A 19,431-nucleotide genomic window follows, 5' to 3' on the forward strand; every position below is an offset into this window, starting at 1 on the left:
TCGCTTGTGTTATGGAAACCAGATGGCTGATAAACATACATATATAATTTTTTAATAAATACTTATATAGATAATTAACGCCCAGACACAGAGCAAACATCTATGTTCATCACACAAATATTTGCTCCGGGTGGGAATCGAACCCACGACCTCTGGCTTGGAAGGCAGGGCCACTACCAACCAAGCCAACCGGTCAGTCGAAAATTTATTTTAAAATTTATTTTAACAAACACATATTTTTACTAAACTTCCAGAAATGGATATGCCACGACAGTTCTCGTACAGTGGAAGTCCTATCCCGTTGGAGTAAGGGTGATCCAACTCAACAAATGTTATGTGGAGCTCTAATCTCTCCCACTCGCTTGCCGCTACAAAACTGGGCTGATGTGTATATAGCTGTGTGTAAAACGAAACTACCCTCAAATGCGATGTTCAGCTATTTGTCTAAAGTGAGTTTATTTTGATGATACGATTGTTTAGTTGGATGGATGTGTCAATACACATCCATCCATGCAATTAAATGAATTTTCACCTCCTTTAGCTATTTGTCTAAAGTGAGTATGCAGGGGACTATTTTGAGGTTTTAAAAAAAATATATTAGGTAATGCCTCTTTTATTTATGGACACTTTATTGTGCTGGTATACAAAAACGAATCCTTAAAATTTTAATTTTAAACTCAACCAGTAGACCGGTCTTGTTTAGGATATAAGTAATCTGTATAGTTGATCAAATTAAGAGTCTATTTTTGTCATAAATTAAGATCTTGCGAGTATTTTACCGTGAATCTAACTGTATATAAGACAATTTTGGAACCTTTTAATATAAAAAATGCTGCATTTTAACAATATTTAATGTTTATTTAGTTCGACATGTCACGTTGGTCACAAGCCGCGGATACATCGCAGCGACTCCAAGTGTTGGAGGCGATAACGGGCGCTGCACAGAGATGGGGGGCGAAGCCCGACGAACAGCATCATGTTCTTATTGAAGTGAGTTTTTGTTAAGGTTGATGTTCCGACCGTCCCTCCATACATTTTTTATTACCTCTAAACACTTAACACAGACACTATTTCTTTAAAACTAATCATTTTATCACTTCTCTATAATGAAATGTGTGCGCGTTCGACCTTTTTAATCAATAATTTACAATATTTACTTAGAAAAACAACAGTAAAATACCGGAAAAATTTGACACTTCTACAGTAGTGTGCGTGACTTTTGCCAAGCGAAACACGACATAAAGCACGACATCTAGCGCATAGACTATATACTTATTACAGATCTAGCGCGTCAATGTCTAAACGAAAGGCGATGTTTAGACATTGACGCGCTAGATGTCGTGCATTCGCGTTCGTTATCTTATGCTGCATAATGAGCATAATTCTAATAAATCAAAGTTCTGTGTAAAAATTGAGTAATTTCATTTCCAATCGTTCAAAGAAAATAACAATAAAATAAAATAAAACTAATGACCTTAGAAACTATGTTTTTTTTTATTTATTACTCATTATTGTTCGTCCGTCGTAGGTCTGTAAACTGTATTGTACACTGAAGGTAAATGGTACTGTAGGTACTTTAGTTCGGCGTCGTCGCTCGTCGGCTTGATATAAAATTACATTCTTGATTTCATTGACACGCGCTATGATTTGCGCGCGGAATTTCTTGTGTTGTGAATTTATTTTTGTATGCTATGCATTTAAATTGATTCAAATTGCAATGTTTCTCTAGTATGCATTTGAGACTATAATGTAAATTGTAATAATTGATCGTGGGTATAGTAATTAATTATTCTAATAACGCAATTAGTAATATATGTATTTTCGGTGGGATTCAAAACAAAAAATTGGCCCGTGATTTTTATGAAATTTCACCACATTGCAAATCACATCAATCATAGTTCATACACATGTATGACGAAAGTGATTAGTATTGTGGCTAACATTGACTCATCAGTTCATCACTGAAACCAGTGATAAATCAGTACCTATATCATATTGTGTTTGAATATTTTTAAACAATGATATAAGTATACAATTATTATAAATCGGTAAACTATCAAAGTAATCACAAACTTGCAAACATTGGTAAAATGTCCAGTAGTTTATGAGCCTATTCATTACAATCAAACAAACAAACAAAGTTTTCCTCTTTATAATATTAGTGTAGACAAACACTATGAATACGATCACGAATGCAAATTCGGGGATTTTCTAATTATTGCTAAATAATAATTGAATTCGTTTTGAAATACTCTATAATTTTTAGTGTATAAATAGACATTTATAATGTGGTGCTCTTTTTTTTTGTACTGCTAACGCTATTGTAGGTACCTATTTTCGTTGTTTTATTTCAAGTGAACACGGCCATACAATTTTGTCACGAGCCGCCTATGATTGTAGGTACTTTTGTTAGGCTCCTTCGTCGTCCGCGTCGGCTCGAAAGTTCTTGATTTCATTGTCACGCGCTATGATTTGCGCGCGGATTTTCTTGTGTTGTGAATTTATTTTTGTATTATTATTATTTTTAATTTTTTTTTTTTATTTTATTGATTCAAATAAAATATTTCACTAGTATGCATTTGAGACTATATTGTATTATGTATAATTTATCGTAGGTATAGTTATTCTTATAACGCAGTTATATTTTCGGTGGGACAATTTGACCCGTGATTTTTCTGAAATATCACCACGTTGCAAATCACATCAATCATACACACGTATGACGAAAGTATAGTGGCTATAATTGACTCATCAGTTCATCACTGAAACCAGTGATAAATCAGTATATCATATTTTATTGTGTTTGAATATTTTTTAAACAACGATATATACAATATTATTATAAATCGGTAAACTACCAAAGTACTTCCGAATTTTCAGACAGACAAACAAGTAGTTTGAACACGCAGTTTTCTTATACTAGTAGCAAAAATCAAAACCATAATATTATGTTTACCTACTATATTTTACTAAAAGTCGAGTGCGTCGAAATCGTAAATAATAATATGTTTTTCACCTTCCTGGTTATTTTCCCATAGTAAATAGTGTTTTAGGTTTGTTTTTGTAGGTAGGAATAATAATAATTATTCTTACTTGTTGGTTATGAAATGTATATTGAAATAATTTACTTTTACAAATCATTAGTGATATTAGTTTTGAGTGAAAATGCTTGGATCAGCATAATATTATATGGTACTTCAAATACATGTTTTGATAAAAAAAACAATAGTGTAATAAAATAAAACTGCGTTTTATTGTAATCAATGTTGACAATTTTAAATTCCAAAATTATTGATCAACTAGCGGTCCGCCCCGGCTTCGCCCGTGGTACATGTTTACGTTTTCTCTACATAAAAACCATCCTCGTACTTCCAGGAATATAATAAAAAAAGAATTATCGAAATCGGTTCAGCCGTTCTCGAGTTATGCGCTTACCAACACATTTTGCGATTCATTTTTATATATAAGAAGATAAAATAGTTTACACCAACAAATATAACTTTTATTTTTATAACAATCGTTCATAATATAAACCGTAGCAGGTGGCGTTTTGAAGTTCTGTCTACTCATACAGAAAAATGGAAAACTTGTTTTTTTTGTAAACAATTTATTACTCATGTTGTTTGGCAACTCGAAGCGTGGTCGTCCGTCGTAGGTACTTTTGTTCGGCGTCGCGTCGTCGTCCGCGTCGGCTTGATATAAAACATTCTTGATTTCATTGACACGCGCTATGATTTGCGCGCGGAATTTCTTGTGTTGTGAATTTATTTTTGTATGCTATGCATTTTAATTGAATCAAATTGCAATATTTCTCTAGTATGCATTTGAGACTATATTGTAATAATTGATCGTGGGTAGGTATAGTAATTAATTATTCTAATAACGCAATTATATTTTCGGTGGGATTCAAAACAAAAAATTGGCCCGTGATTTTTATGAAATTTCACCACATTGCAAATTATATATTATACAATTACAATTATTATAAATCGGTAAACTATCAAAGTAATTACAAACTTGCAAAATATGCTTTTCCGAATTTTCAGACAGACACACAATTTTATTAGTTTGTTTTAGCAAAGTAGGTACCTATACCTATACGCTTACGTCGCGCGTCGCGTCGTCGAAAACGGTGCGCCCAGAAACAAACATACCTAATTCAGTTACAATCCTTTTTTTGTTCCGTAATTTATTGTATTTATTCTAATACGATTTTTTTTATTCGTCGGCCAGTTCTACTAGGTATAAAAAGATAAAATTGAAATATAATTATTGTAGCGACAGCCATATTATGTTACTATGTTTTCGTAAATATGTTTTTCACCTTCCTGGTTATTTTCACATAATCTTATCTTATATATAAAAATGAATCGCAAAATGTGTTGGTAAGCGCATAACTCGAGAACGGCTGAACCGATTTCGATCATTCTTTTTTTATTATATTCCTTGAAGTACGAGGATGGTTTTTATGTAGAGAAAACGTAAATATTATGTACCACGGGCGAAGCCGGGGCGGACCGCTAGTATATATATATAAATGAATCGCAAAATGTGTTGGTAAGCGCATAACTCGAGAACGGCTGAACCGATTTCGATAATTCTTTTTTTATTATATTCCTTGAAGTACGAGGATGGTTCTTATGTAGAGAAAACGTAAACATGTACCACGGGCGAAGCCGGGGCGGACCGCTAGTCTTATATATAAAAATGAATCGCAAAATGTGTTGGTAAGCGCATAACTCGAGAACGGCTGAACCGATTTCGATAGTTCTTTTTTTATTATATCCCTTGAAGTACGAGGATGGTTCTTATAGCTAGAGAGCTAGTTAGTTTAGTTTTAGTGCAGTGGCAGTGTAAATGTTGTTGTTGAGGTTATGTAAATTTAACACTTTAGTTAACTACCAAGATATAAAGAAATGAGGATAGGACACAATAACTATTGGTTGAGGTATTTATAAACTCATAATATACTTTTAAAAAAATCACGTTTTAATAAATTTCTAGAATTAAATTAGAACAGCTGATTCAAAATAGCCTAAAAAATCTTAATAATAATAATTACGCTTCACAGCAAGAAGAAATGTACCATATGTACCCGCACAAAGTCGATATTGTGTTGCCTACCGTTCGACTCAATGGCTAGGGTTGTAACTACCTTTAATAATTATTACCAAACTAATAAACCGAGTGATGCGAAATAACCATAATTCTTTTAGAGTTTGATAAAATGATCAGGCAGGTATTTTCTTTAATCCTCTGAATTCTCGGTTACTAAATTGTATCGTTGAAATTATTCTTAATCGCGTAAATTTAATAAATAATCATATGGAAAACACTTTTCATTTGTTTTTTTACTTTCACGCCCAACTACTATACAATAATTACGTTGTTTCGGTATTTCGACGAGAAAACGCAGGAAACATCCGTTGTATCATTTTAGATAGATTGTATATTTTGTATCTGTAGAATTGAAATCAAAGCTATGTATATGTTGTCTCCATTCTTTTCTTATCGGATTGTTGATCCCAATGCGAATGCGTCACTTAAATTTTATAAAAGACAATTAAGAACATCAAAAATAAAGTGATACGTAAATATTTCACAGTGCAATATATTATGTAATTAATAATAATTATATATTTATGAAAAAATAATTACATCAGATTTAATAATAGCAATTGTTTTGAATGTACATAATATGAATAAATGATTACATCATAATAGTAATAATCACAATTGTTTTATTTCCCATTTGTTGCAACCCTAGCATATTTTCATGTAGCAGCAGAAGTACCTACACTGGCGGCGCGGCGGCATCGTGCGACATCAAAGGCATTGCCTTACTAGGTAAGTTTATAATGACTCATTTCTTTTATTATATAATTTACGTTTTACTTTTACAGAATCCGATTCAATGGATTATGAAGACGAGTCACACAACGCCATACGATAGTGATGATGAATGAACATTTCAATAAATGCATGCGTGTTTTTTTATGTTGTTTTGTAATTGTTAATTGTTTCTTAAATAAAGAAATAAACTAAATATTTAAATGATGATTTGTTATTTGCAACACAACTTTATATTTGAGATTCTTTACAAATGTATATTTAGTTTTGTATCATCAAATTTATAAATTTTATTCCATAGTTTTCAAAATTAAATGTAAATGACCATAAAAACATTAATAAAGTAAATCATTGATGTAAGGTCAGGGAACGTAATACATATATACATCTGACCATGTAGAAGCTAAGTCTTGTTGACTGCTGAAGTCTGTAAAGTTTTGTTGTCTGCTGAAGTCTGTACGCAATGAAAATGTCTGCCGTTTCGAAAATAAGTTTTTAAGACCCTAATAAATAAAATATATGAATGGCAGATCTGGTCAAATACTTTCAAAATTGTATTTTTTTCAGCACTTTCATAAGTGTCTGCCAGAATGTTATCCGCGTGATAATGGTCTGCCATTGTTATTTTCCGATAGTAATAATAATCTATTTTCAAATATCAAAATGGCAGACGTGGTCAAATGGTTTCAAAGTTCGCCAAAAATTTCCACCTGTCTTACCTAAGCGCGCGCCCCGTCCACCACTCTGGGCTTAGTGACTCCTCATCTCATGTATAGTAGGTATAGGGGAATCAACACACAAAAATCCAGGTCTGGTCAAATACATACAGGTAGCTTTGCGCTAGCTCTCTAGCTATTACTTCTTATGGAGAGAAAACGTAAACACTAAACATGTACCACGGGCGAAGCCGGGGCGGACCGCTAGTAAATAATAAAATAATAAATAGTGTATTAGATTTGTTATTGTATCTTGTATACCTACGAATAATTATTCTTACGTCTTGTTGGGAAATGTTCAAATACCTACCTATTGAAATAATTTACTGTTACAAATCATTAGTGTTATTAGTTTTGAGTGAATAGGCATGGATCAGAAATTCAGAATATAATATGCTACTAACTACTCAAATACATACATGTTTACACAACAAACACCACTGACCTCTATAACTATAAGTTATAGAGGTCAGTGACCGTCAGTGACAAACACTATGGATACCTACGCTCGCGAATGCAAATTCGGTGATTTACTAATTATTGATACCTACCTAGTCATTGAATTCGTTTTGAAATAGCCTGTACTTTGTAATTTTTAGTGTTATAGACATTTATAAAATGTGGTGCTCATTTTTTTTTGTAATAAATTATCCTGCTACGCTATTGTATTTTCGTTGTTTTATTTCAAGTGAACACCCATACAATTTTGTCACGAGCCGCCTCTGGCCTCTGGGTGAAATCAACCAGTCAAATGATTTTTGTTCTAATTGTATTTTGGTAGTAGTTTGTTTAGAATTTACATTACCATTGTTTAATTTTTATTTTGTATTTGCAGTAAAATAAAAAGATGAAAAACTTCATTAGGTATATTGTACGACACCTCACTCTGAATCGCGCTAGCGAAATTTTTTCGTTACAGAGCACATATACAACTTTCGGACAATCTTCATTGAGGCCGGCCGGCAAATCGAGTATGTCGAGAAACTTCACTTATTCGATGGAGGTATTCTACCTTCCTTCCTCCACAGTTGTGGGACCCCGACGTGCATTGAACACGCAGCTTTCTGATACTAGTAGCTAAAATCAAAACCACAGATATGTCTGTGATCAAAACCATAATAATATTTTTACCTATTATTTTACTAAAAGTCGAGTGCATCGAAATCGTAAATATGTTTTTCACCTTCCTGGTTTTTTTTCCATAGTAAATAGTGTTGTTGTATGAATAATTATTCTTACTTGTTGGTTATGAAATGTATATTGAAATAATTTACTTTTACAAATCATTAGTGATATTAGTTTTGAGTGAAAATGCTTGGATCAGCATAATATCATATTTGCTACTTCAAATACATGTTTTGATAAAAAAAAACAATAGTGTAATGTAGGTAATAAAATAAAACTGCGTTTTATTGTAGGTAATCAATTTTGACATTATTTATTTCCCAAAATTACAATAAAATAGTTTACGCCAACAAATATAACTTTTATTTTTATAACAATCCTACTTCCTACTAATGCGAAAGTTTGTGAGGATGTGTATGTGTGTGTTTCACGCAAATACTACTGAACCGATTACAATGAAATTTAGCACACATATAGAACGTAACTTGGACACATTGAATAGGTTTTATCCCGGAAACCCCACGGGAACGGGAACTATACGGGTTTTTTTTTTGAAAATGCGGGCGGAAAGCTAATCGTTCATAATAATATAAACCGTAGCAGGTGGCGTTTTGAAGTTTTGTCTACCCATACAGAAAAATGAAAACCACAGGAGATTGCCCAAGTGACTATGGCACTTGGTATCGCAATCAAACTTATTGTGTCAAGATGAAATATAGCTCAATTTAAAGCTTGATGTTAGTACTTTTAGATATGATTAAAGTTTTTATGTAAATAAGCCGCAGTTCGCGACAATAAAAATAAAACAATAGTTTTATTCAACACTTCAAAAAACTACTTAATCGAGTTTAAACTAACGATGAACGTTAAGTTTTACATTTATTACATAGGTAATATTTTAATTTACAAGACAAATGTGAAAAGTAAATCGTAATTTAAACATTATTTCAAAATAACATCGAACAATGCGTCGAACACATTCATTTGACATTTCAAATAGAAACTATGACATATGACGTTTGCAAGAGAGATAGATATAGGTATGTGTCAAAACAAAACTTTTACTTTTATTTCTATTTATTCGGTATAATTACAACTTAATAGTGATAAATATGATCATTATAAATACAAATAGGAATTAACAATATCACGAACACATGACACAACTAGTATTTTACCGATTCCATACGTAGTCATACATGTTTCAAAAGAAAAACTTTTACTTTTACTATTATTTCAATTTATCCGGTTTAATTAAGACTTAATATTGATACATATGATCATTATAAATACAAATAGGAATTAACAATATAACGAATACGTGGCACAACTAAAATTTTACCGATACCACCCGTGGTCATTCTCCTTTGTGGGTCATTTGTAACAGGATGGCGGTTCTACAGCGAAAAAAGAAAAATGATGGTCAGAACGCTGATACCGGATACCTTAAGATACTGTAATATAAAATATTACTAGATTAGATAAAATATTATAGGTAGTATCTTCACCGTGTGTGACGCGCTTTACATTCACGCCATCTAGAGTTAAATCTTTATCATTTTTGTATACGTCTGTGTGTGTAAACGACCCTGTATGCAATGACAGATGTTAAAACGCATAATTTTACCGAATTGGGTGGATTTTAAGGCAATGATATAACATATTTCAATAAAATATAATATTCAGTAACCGCCATGACTATTCCTAGGTTTGATGACTATTCCAATTACGCAAAAACTCAAATAAACTAGAAATGTAGAATTCAGCGCCATCTAGCGGGATATTGGCTGGGAACAGATCGTTGCAATCACCTTAAGATAGGATGTTGTATTGACGTGACAACGTCTTATAATTCGATAGCCGGCTGCACGCACGAAAAAACATGACTCATGCGGCGTTACCTCGCTTTGAGGCGTTCCATGTAAGGCTTGAAGTGCAAGCGAGAGCGCGGAACGAGCGACAAAGAAGCACAATCAGACGTTGTCACGTTCAACTATCGTCAGTAAACCGACTTTACAGACAACCAATTTTTTTTAATATGTATATTATATATTCATGAATAATTTAAAAGTGGTTTATTGCACGCCTCATAAGCGAAGCGTTGAGGTGGGTACTACTGTCACTTCGCGCAAAACATCTGATTTTTCAAACTTAAAATGTCTTTATGTATCATACATTGCACTTGTAAGATAATACATACACACACATATTAAGAAAAAACACTATTTTTAACGTTCATGATATTTTTGATGTCATTTTTGTTATTTAAACTAGTTAAAAAACAGTTTAAAAAAGTTCTGTCTTGGACGTCCGTGTGTCTGTATGTGCGGATCCTTTTTCTTGTTAACACGATAGCGACCGAAATACTTTACTAATCGAGTCTTTTTTTTTCTCTTACGCTTGAGTATGCTCAGGAATAGAACCCTTTCATTTTTCAGGGTCTGATTCGATGTGGTTTAATTGTTATTAAATAAACAAAAATAATAATTAATAAATATTTATTAAAAAAAAATTATGAGGCGTGCACTTTTGGATTTTCCAAATTATTTCAGGAATATCCTTACTTTGCGATAATAATATTTAGTTTAGTTGAACAAAGGCGAAGTATTATATTTAATTTTATTAAGATAATCGTCCACGATCACGACAGAGAACTTATAAAACTACTATGTTATTCAGCGATTTTTCCCCGTAACATAGACGTAACATTCTATCCCCATCCTTCCAACAAGAAAATACACTTAATATTCTAGAATTACATAATTGTTTGCCTTACAGGCCCATGATATAGATGTCATTGGATATCGTATCATGATATAATAATAAAAGACGTGTGTCACTCGGGGACTGCCGCGGTAAAGCTATTGCATGCTATGCCTTCAAGCCACACCTCCGCGCCCGTCCCCGTGGGGAGCGTGAGGTTTTTCGTTACGTAATTTCTGGATTCGGTCCCCGCGTTCAAGGCCCGCGATAGAAGCTATGCAATAGCTTAATAACTAAATAAAATTTCCAATAAACAAATTCTTCACCAGTTGCTAGGCGTACAATCGTCCGCACTAGTAACAGCGCGTGAAGTGAGCGCGCACGTGTGTGGAACTGCGCGTCGCGCGGCGCACTGTACGCTGCCGCCGATGTACTGCGCCTGCGCAGCCAACGTAGTAAGGAACAGAGCCAGCGAGTTGACGTTTGATCAAGTGGGTAGTTTATTAATATGTTTTTTTTTTGCAAAAAAACTAAATTGTCAAATTATCAATTGATAAAAATATTTTTTTAAAAATCCATCCACCCAGTCGAAAGTGATGAGATAAAAAGCTAAAAAAAAAAAAGTCACTTTGAAGAAATTATTTTTATTATTTTGCTTTTTTATAAATTTGTTGATGCATGAAGTATTTGAATGATAAGAAAAAATATATTTATTATTCCTTTAATATCGTTTCATTGTTTTTTTTAAGGGTTAAAATTCCAATAACACATTTAATTGAGTATTTGAATTAAAAAAAATTATTGATTTTTTTTATGTATTTTAAAACTTTATTATTAATAATATTGATATTTAATGCAAATAACTTACAAAAAAAAATTCCGTTAATTATAAGCAATTAAAAATTGATGAAATTTAAGTTAGAATCACGTGACTAAAAACGCGCCATGACTGGTCACCACAGTTGTGACGTCATAATGTTATAGCTATTATTAACTGCAGTACATAGCGTTTACATACGATTTGTTAGTTGGTTCCGAATTAGTTAGTTAGTTACGAATAATATTCTTGATGTTGATATATTTATGATCACCGATTTTTGTCAGGAGTTGCCTTTGTAGTATTCGTACATAATGGTACAAAACGATAACTTTTGAGGTTCGCCATTTTTAATATAAATTTAAATAATATAATTAACAATTAATATAATTAATATGTAATTTAATAATGACAACAAAATTAAATAGATCAAAACACTGTATTTATTATTAACACGCTTTTATTAGCTTCACCTGTATGTTTGTATGTAACCGACTCCTTTCGAAGTTTCGACTCGATTTTGACCCACTTAAAACCGACGGATTTTGTTCAAATTTTGAACACTTATCAAGGTCCGATGACAATACAATAATATCATAAATTTATCCTGATAAGGATCGCCAGGATCAGCTTAAAACATATGTTTGTATGTAACCAATTCTCCTTTCGATTCGATTTAGACCCACTATAAACCGACGGATTTAATTTAAATTTTGTATACAGTAGCACCTCTATAAGTCGAATATCAAGGGAGACGCCAAAAAATTCGAGTTATAGAGTTTTCAACTTATGGAGGATTTCGACTTAGGCGGATTTTGATTCGACATAAAGAGTTTGAGGTTTATTCTTATAAATTTTGAGTTAGAGAGGTAAAATAAATTAAAATTCAACTTGCAGAGGTCACAAACATGTTTTTTTTTTATTAAAAATCAACATTATTTCAAATCATTTTAAAATAAAAAATATGGCATTAAAAAGTCAGTATTTTTTTTGCTTTAGATAATTTGGTTGTTCTCTAGCATTTTATAATCTATAAAGAGCAGAAAATTCTTCTTTTTCAAAGATACTGGTTTGCTTTATAAAATTTCGTAAGGTATTCAATGCGGTTCTTGTCTCTTTGATGGAAACCCATGGAGCGCATGTACTATTCACGTCTTCTATGTCATCTTAATCATTAGTATCGGTTTTTTCTAAGAAACAATAGTGTACTTGCACTGTCGGCAAATTCTTAAAGTCGGTAACTTATTTTTGTTCGAACAATAGAGGTAATAAATTCCAAATCATCAAGTTATAAAGGTTGTAAAATAAAACGTTGCTATGTTCGAGATACAGAGGTCAAATTTGATTTTTCGAGGTATAGAGTGAAAATATGTACCAAAATGGCTTGGAGGGACTCGGTGATTATTTCGACTAACAGAGGGACAAAATTTCAAGTAATAGAGGTTTTCGGGTTTGAAGGGAAGGGAACAAGACATTTTTTCGAGATTTGGAGGTTTTTGACTTATCGAGGTTCGACTTAACGAGGTGCTACTGTACTTATAAAAACCCGGTAAAAATACAATAATTTCATGAATTTATCTTTTTATCCTGTTTAGTTTTTCAAACTATATTTAATTTTCTATCAACTGCAATGAGTGAAAACTAACATTATGACGTCACACGCGCTCGGGTGACGCTTCGGGAGTTGTCGGCGTGTCTTCGGTACTGGATTCAAAGACTAAATTTTTATTTTGAAATAACTTTTGAATTATTGCAAAAAAAATAAAAATAAAAACAGTTTTGTTATAAAACTAATATATAATCTTTCCATTTATCACAAAAAAAAAATTTAATTCAAATACTCAATTGTCCATCAAAAAAAACCTTATTGAATATTTTCCGTGATAACCTACTTTTTCTTATTCCCAGATCGGTCACCTCCTCCGTGAGCTAGGCGTTATCTGGTGGGAAGCTAGAAAGACTTCCACCAATAGGGAAATGTTCCCCCACTACGCTACACATATGGCCGACGTGTTGGCGGCTTTATTACAGGCCTTTGTAAACGCTGCTGTGGATATGAGCTATGCGCCTGAGAGAGGTCAATAAACTTGTTATTTAATTTGAATGTATGGGTAAATAAACTAAATGTGAAAGTTAGTATAGTATTATTTAATAATTTGTGGAACGTCTATATAAGTATACGTTTATGTGAATTAAATGTTGCAGGAATAAAGTAGGAAATTCGACCGTCCGTATAAGTTTTTGTGGCGTAAAAATTACAAACCTCATGCATAAGCAACAATAAAAAAAAATACAACGTGAAATGATGCCAACGTGATAAGCCACCATGCTTGCAAATCATTCTGTTTCACTTTTCTTCTGTTACGATAAATAAATAACAGTTTTTGACCTGTTGTTTAATGATTATACCTACTAGCTGTGCCCCACGGTTTTACCCGCTAATTACGATAAATGGGCTATCTAACACAGAAATAATTTTTCAAATCGGACCAGTACTGAGATTAGCACGTTCAAACAAACAAATTCTTAAGCTTTATAATATTATAGTCCTTTCCACCTAAGATGAGTTCTGTGACACATCGATTTTTGACACGTGTAGAGATGTCGGTTACTGAAATCGTATCAATTGTTTCCGATAATCGATAATATTCTATATGGAAATGAAATCGATTTGAATAAAGTACCAAAATTAGTTTTTTCGGCATTTCGCCAACAATTAACTAAGGAAACTTAGCAAACAACAGCAACAAAAAGTCAACAATAACAATTAGTAAAAATAACAGAATACCACGTAAAGTATCAATATAAAAATGCAACTTGTATACAAGGCTAACGTACTCGTACAGACGATTGACTCGATTGACAAACGATCACAAGATGGGCGCCGATTAAATGATTTTCCAACTCTATGATTTTTCAACGATCCATTTCATGTACACGAATTGCGTAGGTATTATATTTTTGTGTTATTTTATTTTATTTTTCATTATATTAAACTAAACAATACTGTTTTTGATTTATAAGCTTAAGATGTTTCATTTTTATATTTTTGGTAATAATGCCGCCATAAAATAAAAATATTATGCACTAAAATTATTTTGACTTTTTAAACATAAAATACGTAATTCGGAACACGATGAAGTGTCACAGGAATCATCCTAAATGAAAAGGACTATAGTATACTTATAAATTGCAGTAACTCTCTACGCCTGGTCAGCCATGCTGGAATCCTGGTCACCCTGGATCCTACCCCAGTCCCTCCCGCCCCTGCTGCCCTCCACGTGTGAGGACGAGGTCTACACCCTCATGCTGGAGGGGTTCGTGGCCTGTATCCAACAGGTTATGGAGGATTGTCCTGGTGAGTTTGGAAATACTGGTATAGATGGAATTTTAAGGGGTATGAACAAAAAAAAATACAAAATTTTTTTTGTTCAATTTTTTAGGTGTGTTTCAAGAAGATTGCTTTAGGTGTATTTTAAATTAATATTTTATAAAAAAAATGTTCTTACCCTATTTTCAGGGTTTTCTGACCATCCTTCGTGGTGTTTTCTCACAGCAATTTATCCATTTTTTTTCCATTTTCTCTCCAATTTTAATACTTAATAATTTATACAATCGTGGAAATATAGATATACAAATTCGTGATAAAAAATTATTATAAAAAAATCTTTTCTCCATTCCAGGTACTGCGGAACCGTTGCTCAGCGAAGTATGGCGCTGGTCCATAGAGACGTATCTATCAGTGAGCGGCGTTGCCAGTTCGCAGGAAGCGCGCGTGCAGCTGTCGGCGCTGCTGTGCGCTCTGTCCCGCTCGCACTGGCGGCGCCAGTGGTACAGCGCGCCCTGTCTGCCGCTGGCCGTGCAGGTAACTGTAACACTGGCAACGTCGCATTCCGTAAGAAACTTTTGCGGTGAGCGGCGTTGCCAGTCCGCAACACATTATCTTGGAAAGTGAGCAATAAGAAGATTTTACGGTGAGCGGCGTTGCCAATCCGCAACACTTCGAACGAGATGATACTCTTATCATCTCGTGGCGCCACTGAAAACAGCTCAACGGAATACAGTAGAGTTCAGTCGGTTGCAGTAATAACGAATAGTAAAAGTACGTTAATAAACAGTAGTAACACTGCTTGCCTTGAACTTGCCAGAGGAAAAATCTAAAAAATATTGATATTTACATTTTGTGAATTAAATACATTTGCGTTTGTGACTCGCATTTCAACATGCTTTATTGTAAAAAATCAAACATAAAAATGATTGAAATGTCCTTTTTTCCAGATAAGCACTTTATCAGACAGAGAGATAACATCATGGTGTAGTGTGACACTAAATCACACGCTCACTGACACTTGGCTGCATGGCGTGTTGGACCAACACTTGGCGCCAACGTTGGCCAATCTCTTCGCATTGTTCACGTCTAACAACATGCAGTTTTCACAAGAGGTAGGTTATATATCGATATCGAACAGTCTAGTAATATTTGTTATTTTTTACAAATCACGCATCATATGTTATCAACGAAACAATGACCAACATCGAACTTCAATTCAACAAAGAACATTAAACCTTATATCCGAGTAAAAGAGTTCACTTTCGCTCGTTTTAACTTTAATTATTTACAAAGGAAATTAAACCTTAAACCGGAGTAACAGAGTTTACTTTCGCTAGTCTTATCGTAACCTGTATTAAAAAAAAATTAAACCTTACGTCCAAGCAACAGATTTCCTTTTCGCTCGTTATAACTTTTATTATTTGCAAAGAAAGGTAAACCTTATATCCAAGCAATATAATTCACTTTCCATTAAAAAAAAAGTGTGCGTGTACTAGTGTACACACGTAAGAAGTGAAACTTCTTTATGACCTTATTTAAAAAAAAAATTATACGTCGAATCACGCGTGGTAGGGATAAGAAAAAGATGGCGCGTAACGTAAAAATGTCACGCGTAACGAAAAAATGTTACACTAAATTTTTTTCCAACCCCGATGAAGAAGTTTCACTTCAAAAACTTTTATTTCAGTGTCTCTCCCAAGCGTGCATGTTACCATGGTGGAGATTACCCCTCAGCGGGTTGGAGCAGCTGCTGGACCAGTACTTCCAGCAGCATTTCAACCCCGCCATGCCGTACCATGAGTTGCCACACTTCTGGTGAGAATTTACTTTTGTTTTGTCGTTTTTTTTGTATTTTCATTTTGGAACAAAATTTCTTTTTATTAATAGCTATATTTCATTTAGTGACGTTAAGCATACGTACCATCATTTCAAATATAATAAATAATATAAATTTTACATAAAACTAAATTAAAAAAAAGAGCGTGTATTCCGAGCACACGTTTCAAAAGTGAAACTTCTTTGCCAAGATTCAAATTTACAAAAATTCGTTTCCTTACGCCATGACGTGACGGTACTGTAATGACGCGACCTTGAAATTATTTTACTCTTAAAGTGACTAAAGAAGTTTCACTTCAAAAAATACGTTTTAAAAGGTCCTAGCACATAATTTGTTTTTCTTCAAGACGCGTGGAAGTCACTTCTATAAAGAAACATACTATTCTATAAAAAAAAAGTTATTTGAACGTACTATTTTACTCTTCCAGCATAGCACTATCAGCGGCTCAACTCATCGTCTACCCCAATTCTCTACAAAATAAGGGCGGTTCACACTCGGCGCGCTGCAGCGGCGTGTCGTGCGCGCTGCGGGCCGGTGTGGCGCCGCCCTTACACGCGCACTTGCGGCCCTTTGTCAAGTGCTTGTTGCGAGTTGTAGCGGAACTAGGTAACTATGTCCTGGTGTAGAGTCACATAAGGGCACTTCACACGCGCTAGGTAACTGCGTACCGTGTGTATAGTCACTGTTACTAAAACAAACTCAAACGTTTATTTATCCAACTAGACTTTGTTAAGAAGCGCTTTTGAATCGTCAAAATACTGTAAAATACCACGGGCAGTTTCTACATAGAATAACCAGGAAGACATTTTTTTTTTAACTTATTTAAAAATAATAATCATGCCAGATAACTGTCCTGTGGTGCTAAAGCGATAATTTTACATGGATCGAGCGGATCTTCTAAGGGCGCTTCACACGCGGCGCGTTGCAGCAGCGTTTTGAGTGCCCTGCGTTACTGTGGCTTTGACGTATTTCTATACAAACACTCGTTAACACTAGACAAATGTTCTATGTGTTTGTGTAAACTAGGTTGTGCTAACGAGAGTAACATAGTATGAAACTTTTGCAGTTCTATTCAACTATTTTAGGTCGTATTTATTTTATTATTTGTTGTATACCGATCAATCAGTACATTTAAAAATAATATAATGCAATTATATATTTTTTACAGTTCCTCACATAGAGAATGAAGAAGGCCAGTTAGAAGATATCTTGAGTCGAACTGTTGTTGTATTATGTATGGAGCCTGCCGCTAAAATAGTTCTCCCGGTGAGTATTTACGCTAATAGTATTTAAAATAATAAAATATTAGATAAATGTAAAAATATAATCTCTTTCAAGAAAATAGGATAAGCTATTGTATTATTTCCATCAGATAAGGAAAATAAAAGGAAGTGATTTCTATGTTTCTCAAATATGTATAAATAAAAAACGTCCCCATCATATTTTTTTTCAACTATTTATTATTTTATTCGATTTTATAACGCCTCAAATGTTGCCATATACATTTTTACAAGCAAATTCACAATCTGTACTAAAGTTCATTATTACTAAATCGTCTAGTCTCACGAACACCCTATAAGTAATTCAGTAAACTACGAATTAACCAATTAAAATATCCTGTACATCATCAGGTATACCTAGAATGGATGACGTCACCACCCGTGCTAAAGGCCAGTTTAAGTGCAGTGGCCACACTCACAGCGTTGGACTACTTTCTGCCGCTCGCTGACCGGTTGGCTAAAGCACATCTTGATACTAGTAAGAATTTTGTTTTTTTTAGGTTTTTAGATTTCATAAAACTTTCGTGAAGCAGGATTAAACAATAAAATATTAAATAACTTTGAAATTGAAATATTGTATTTATCATTTTTAGGGCCGATTTTTCAATGCTTGGATAAAACTTATCCGTTCAACAAAGTATAACACGATAATATTAATATGTCACGTAAACGGTCAAATACGGGCAATTAGAATACTTTTTTAAAATGGTAGTTTTATACATTATTCGACGAATAAGTTTTATCCAAGCATTCAAAAATCGGCCCTTAAAATATTTATTTTCTAACTAGCTTTCCGCCCGCGGCTTCGCCCGCACAGTCAAAGAAAAACCCGCATAGTTCCCGTTCCCGTGGGATTTCCGGGATTGCGTCATTTTCCCGGGATAAAAAGTAGCCTATGTCCTTTCTCGGGTATCAAAATATCTCCATACCAAATGTCAAGAAAATTGGTTCAGTAGTTTAGGCGTGATTGAGTAACAGACAGACAGCGTTACTTTCGCATTTATAATATTAGTATGGATATAATTATAATTTATAATTATGATTTTTTTACAGATACAACAGGCTGGTCAGAACTAGAGACACGTTGGTCATCCAGCGCGTGGTGGGAATCGAGCGTGTGCATAAAACGCGGCGGTTTGCACGCCGCTTACGGCCTGCTGCGGGCGACACGCGGCAGGCACACGCCCGAGCGGTTGGTCGATACAATGGTGGCGTTGAACAATGTGGAGATTCATTTGTGAGTATATTCTTATACCATGAAAAGTATCTAATATCTAATATATATTATAAAGGCGAAAGTTTGTAAGGATGTATGGATGTATGGATGTTTGTTACTCTTTCACGTAAAAACTACTAAACCGATTACAATGAAATTTAGCACACATATAGAGGGTAACTTGGATTAACACATAGGATAGTTTTTATCCCGGAAATCCCACGGGAACGGGAACTATGCGGGTTTTCCTTTGCAAACGCGGGCGAAGCCGCGGGCGGAAATCTAGTTTTTTATAATTTTTTAAATTTTATGACACTGCACCGACTATATATTTTCATCTCTCAATTATCTATTATAATTCGCTCATAGTTCAGAAACTTGATTTACACAATGATTTAATAACATATCGTATTTATAATTTTTTAAAGAATATAAAAAAATCGATCACGAGGCGGGATTCGAATCCGTGTCTTTCCAACAATCCATTGCGGACGCCTGACCAATCTATACTAATATTATAAAGCTGAAGAGTTTGTTTGTTTGAACGCGCTTATCT

At 33.8% G+C, this 19,431-nt stretch overlaps 1 protein-coding gene across 1 annotated transcript in view; it reads left to right on the forward strand.

Annotated features, from left to right (window-relative positions):
- Epg5 (ectopic P-granules autophagy protein 5) overlaps positions 1-19,431 on the forward strand; it is a 40,984-nt gene that overhangs the window by 20,145 nt on the left and 1,408 nt on the right. The window contains exons 26-37 of the mRNA XM_090101724.1: positions 255-449; positions 865-990; positions 10,724-10,885; positions 13,120-13,288; positions 14,408-14,569; positions 14,895-15,076; positions 15,490-15,654; positions 16,230-16,357; positions 16,807-16,985; positions 17,548-17,645; positions 18,011-18,137; positions 18,713-18,896. Of these exons, the coding sequence (XP_089957850.1) occupies positions 255-449; positions 865-990; positions 10,724-10,885; positions 13,120-13,288; positions 14,408-14,569; positions 14,895-15,076; positions 15,490-15,654; positions 16,230-16,357; positions 16,807-16,985; positions 17,548-17,645; positions 18,011-18,137; positions 18,713-18,896 (1,877 nt within the window). The remainder of the gene's footprint in view (positions 1-254; positions 450-864; positions 991-10,723; positions 10,886-13,119; positions 13,289-14,407; positions 14,570-14,894; positions 15,077-15,489; positions 15,655-16,229; positions 16,358-16,806; positions 16,986-17,547; positions 17,646-18,010; positions 18,138-18,712; positions 18,897-19,431) is intronic.

The sequence above is a fragment of the Colias eurytheme genome, chromosome 5 (genome assembly GCF_061535395.1).
Source record: "Colias eurytheme isolate Ceu_HAF_F1 chromosome 5, ilColEury1 Martin Lab GWU primary, whole genome shotgun sequence".
Classification (NCBI taxonomy): Eukaryota; Metazoa; Arthropoda; class Insecta; order Lepidoptera; family Pieridae; genus Colias; species Colias eurytheme.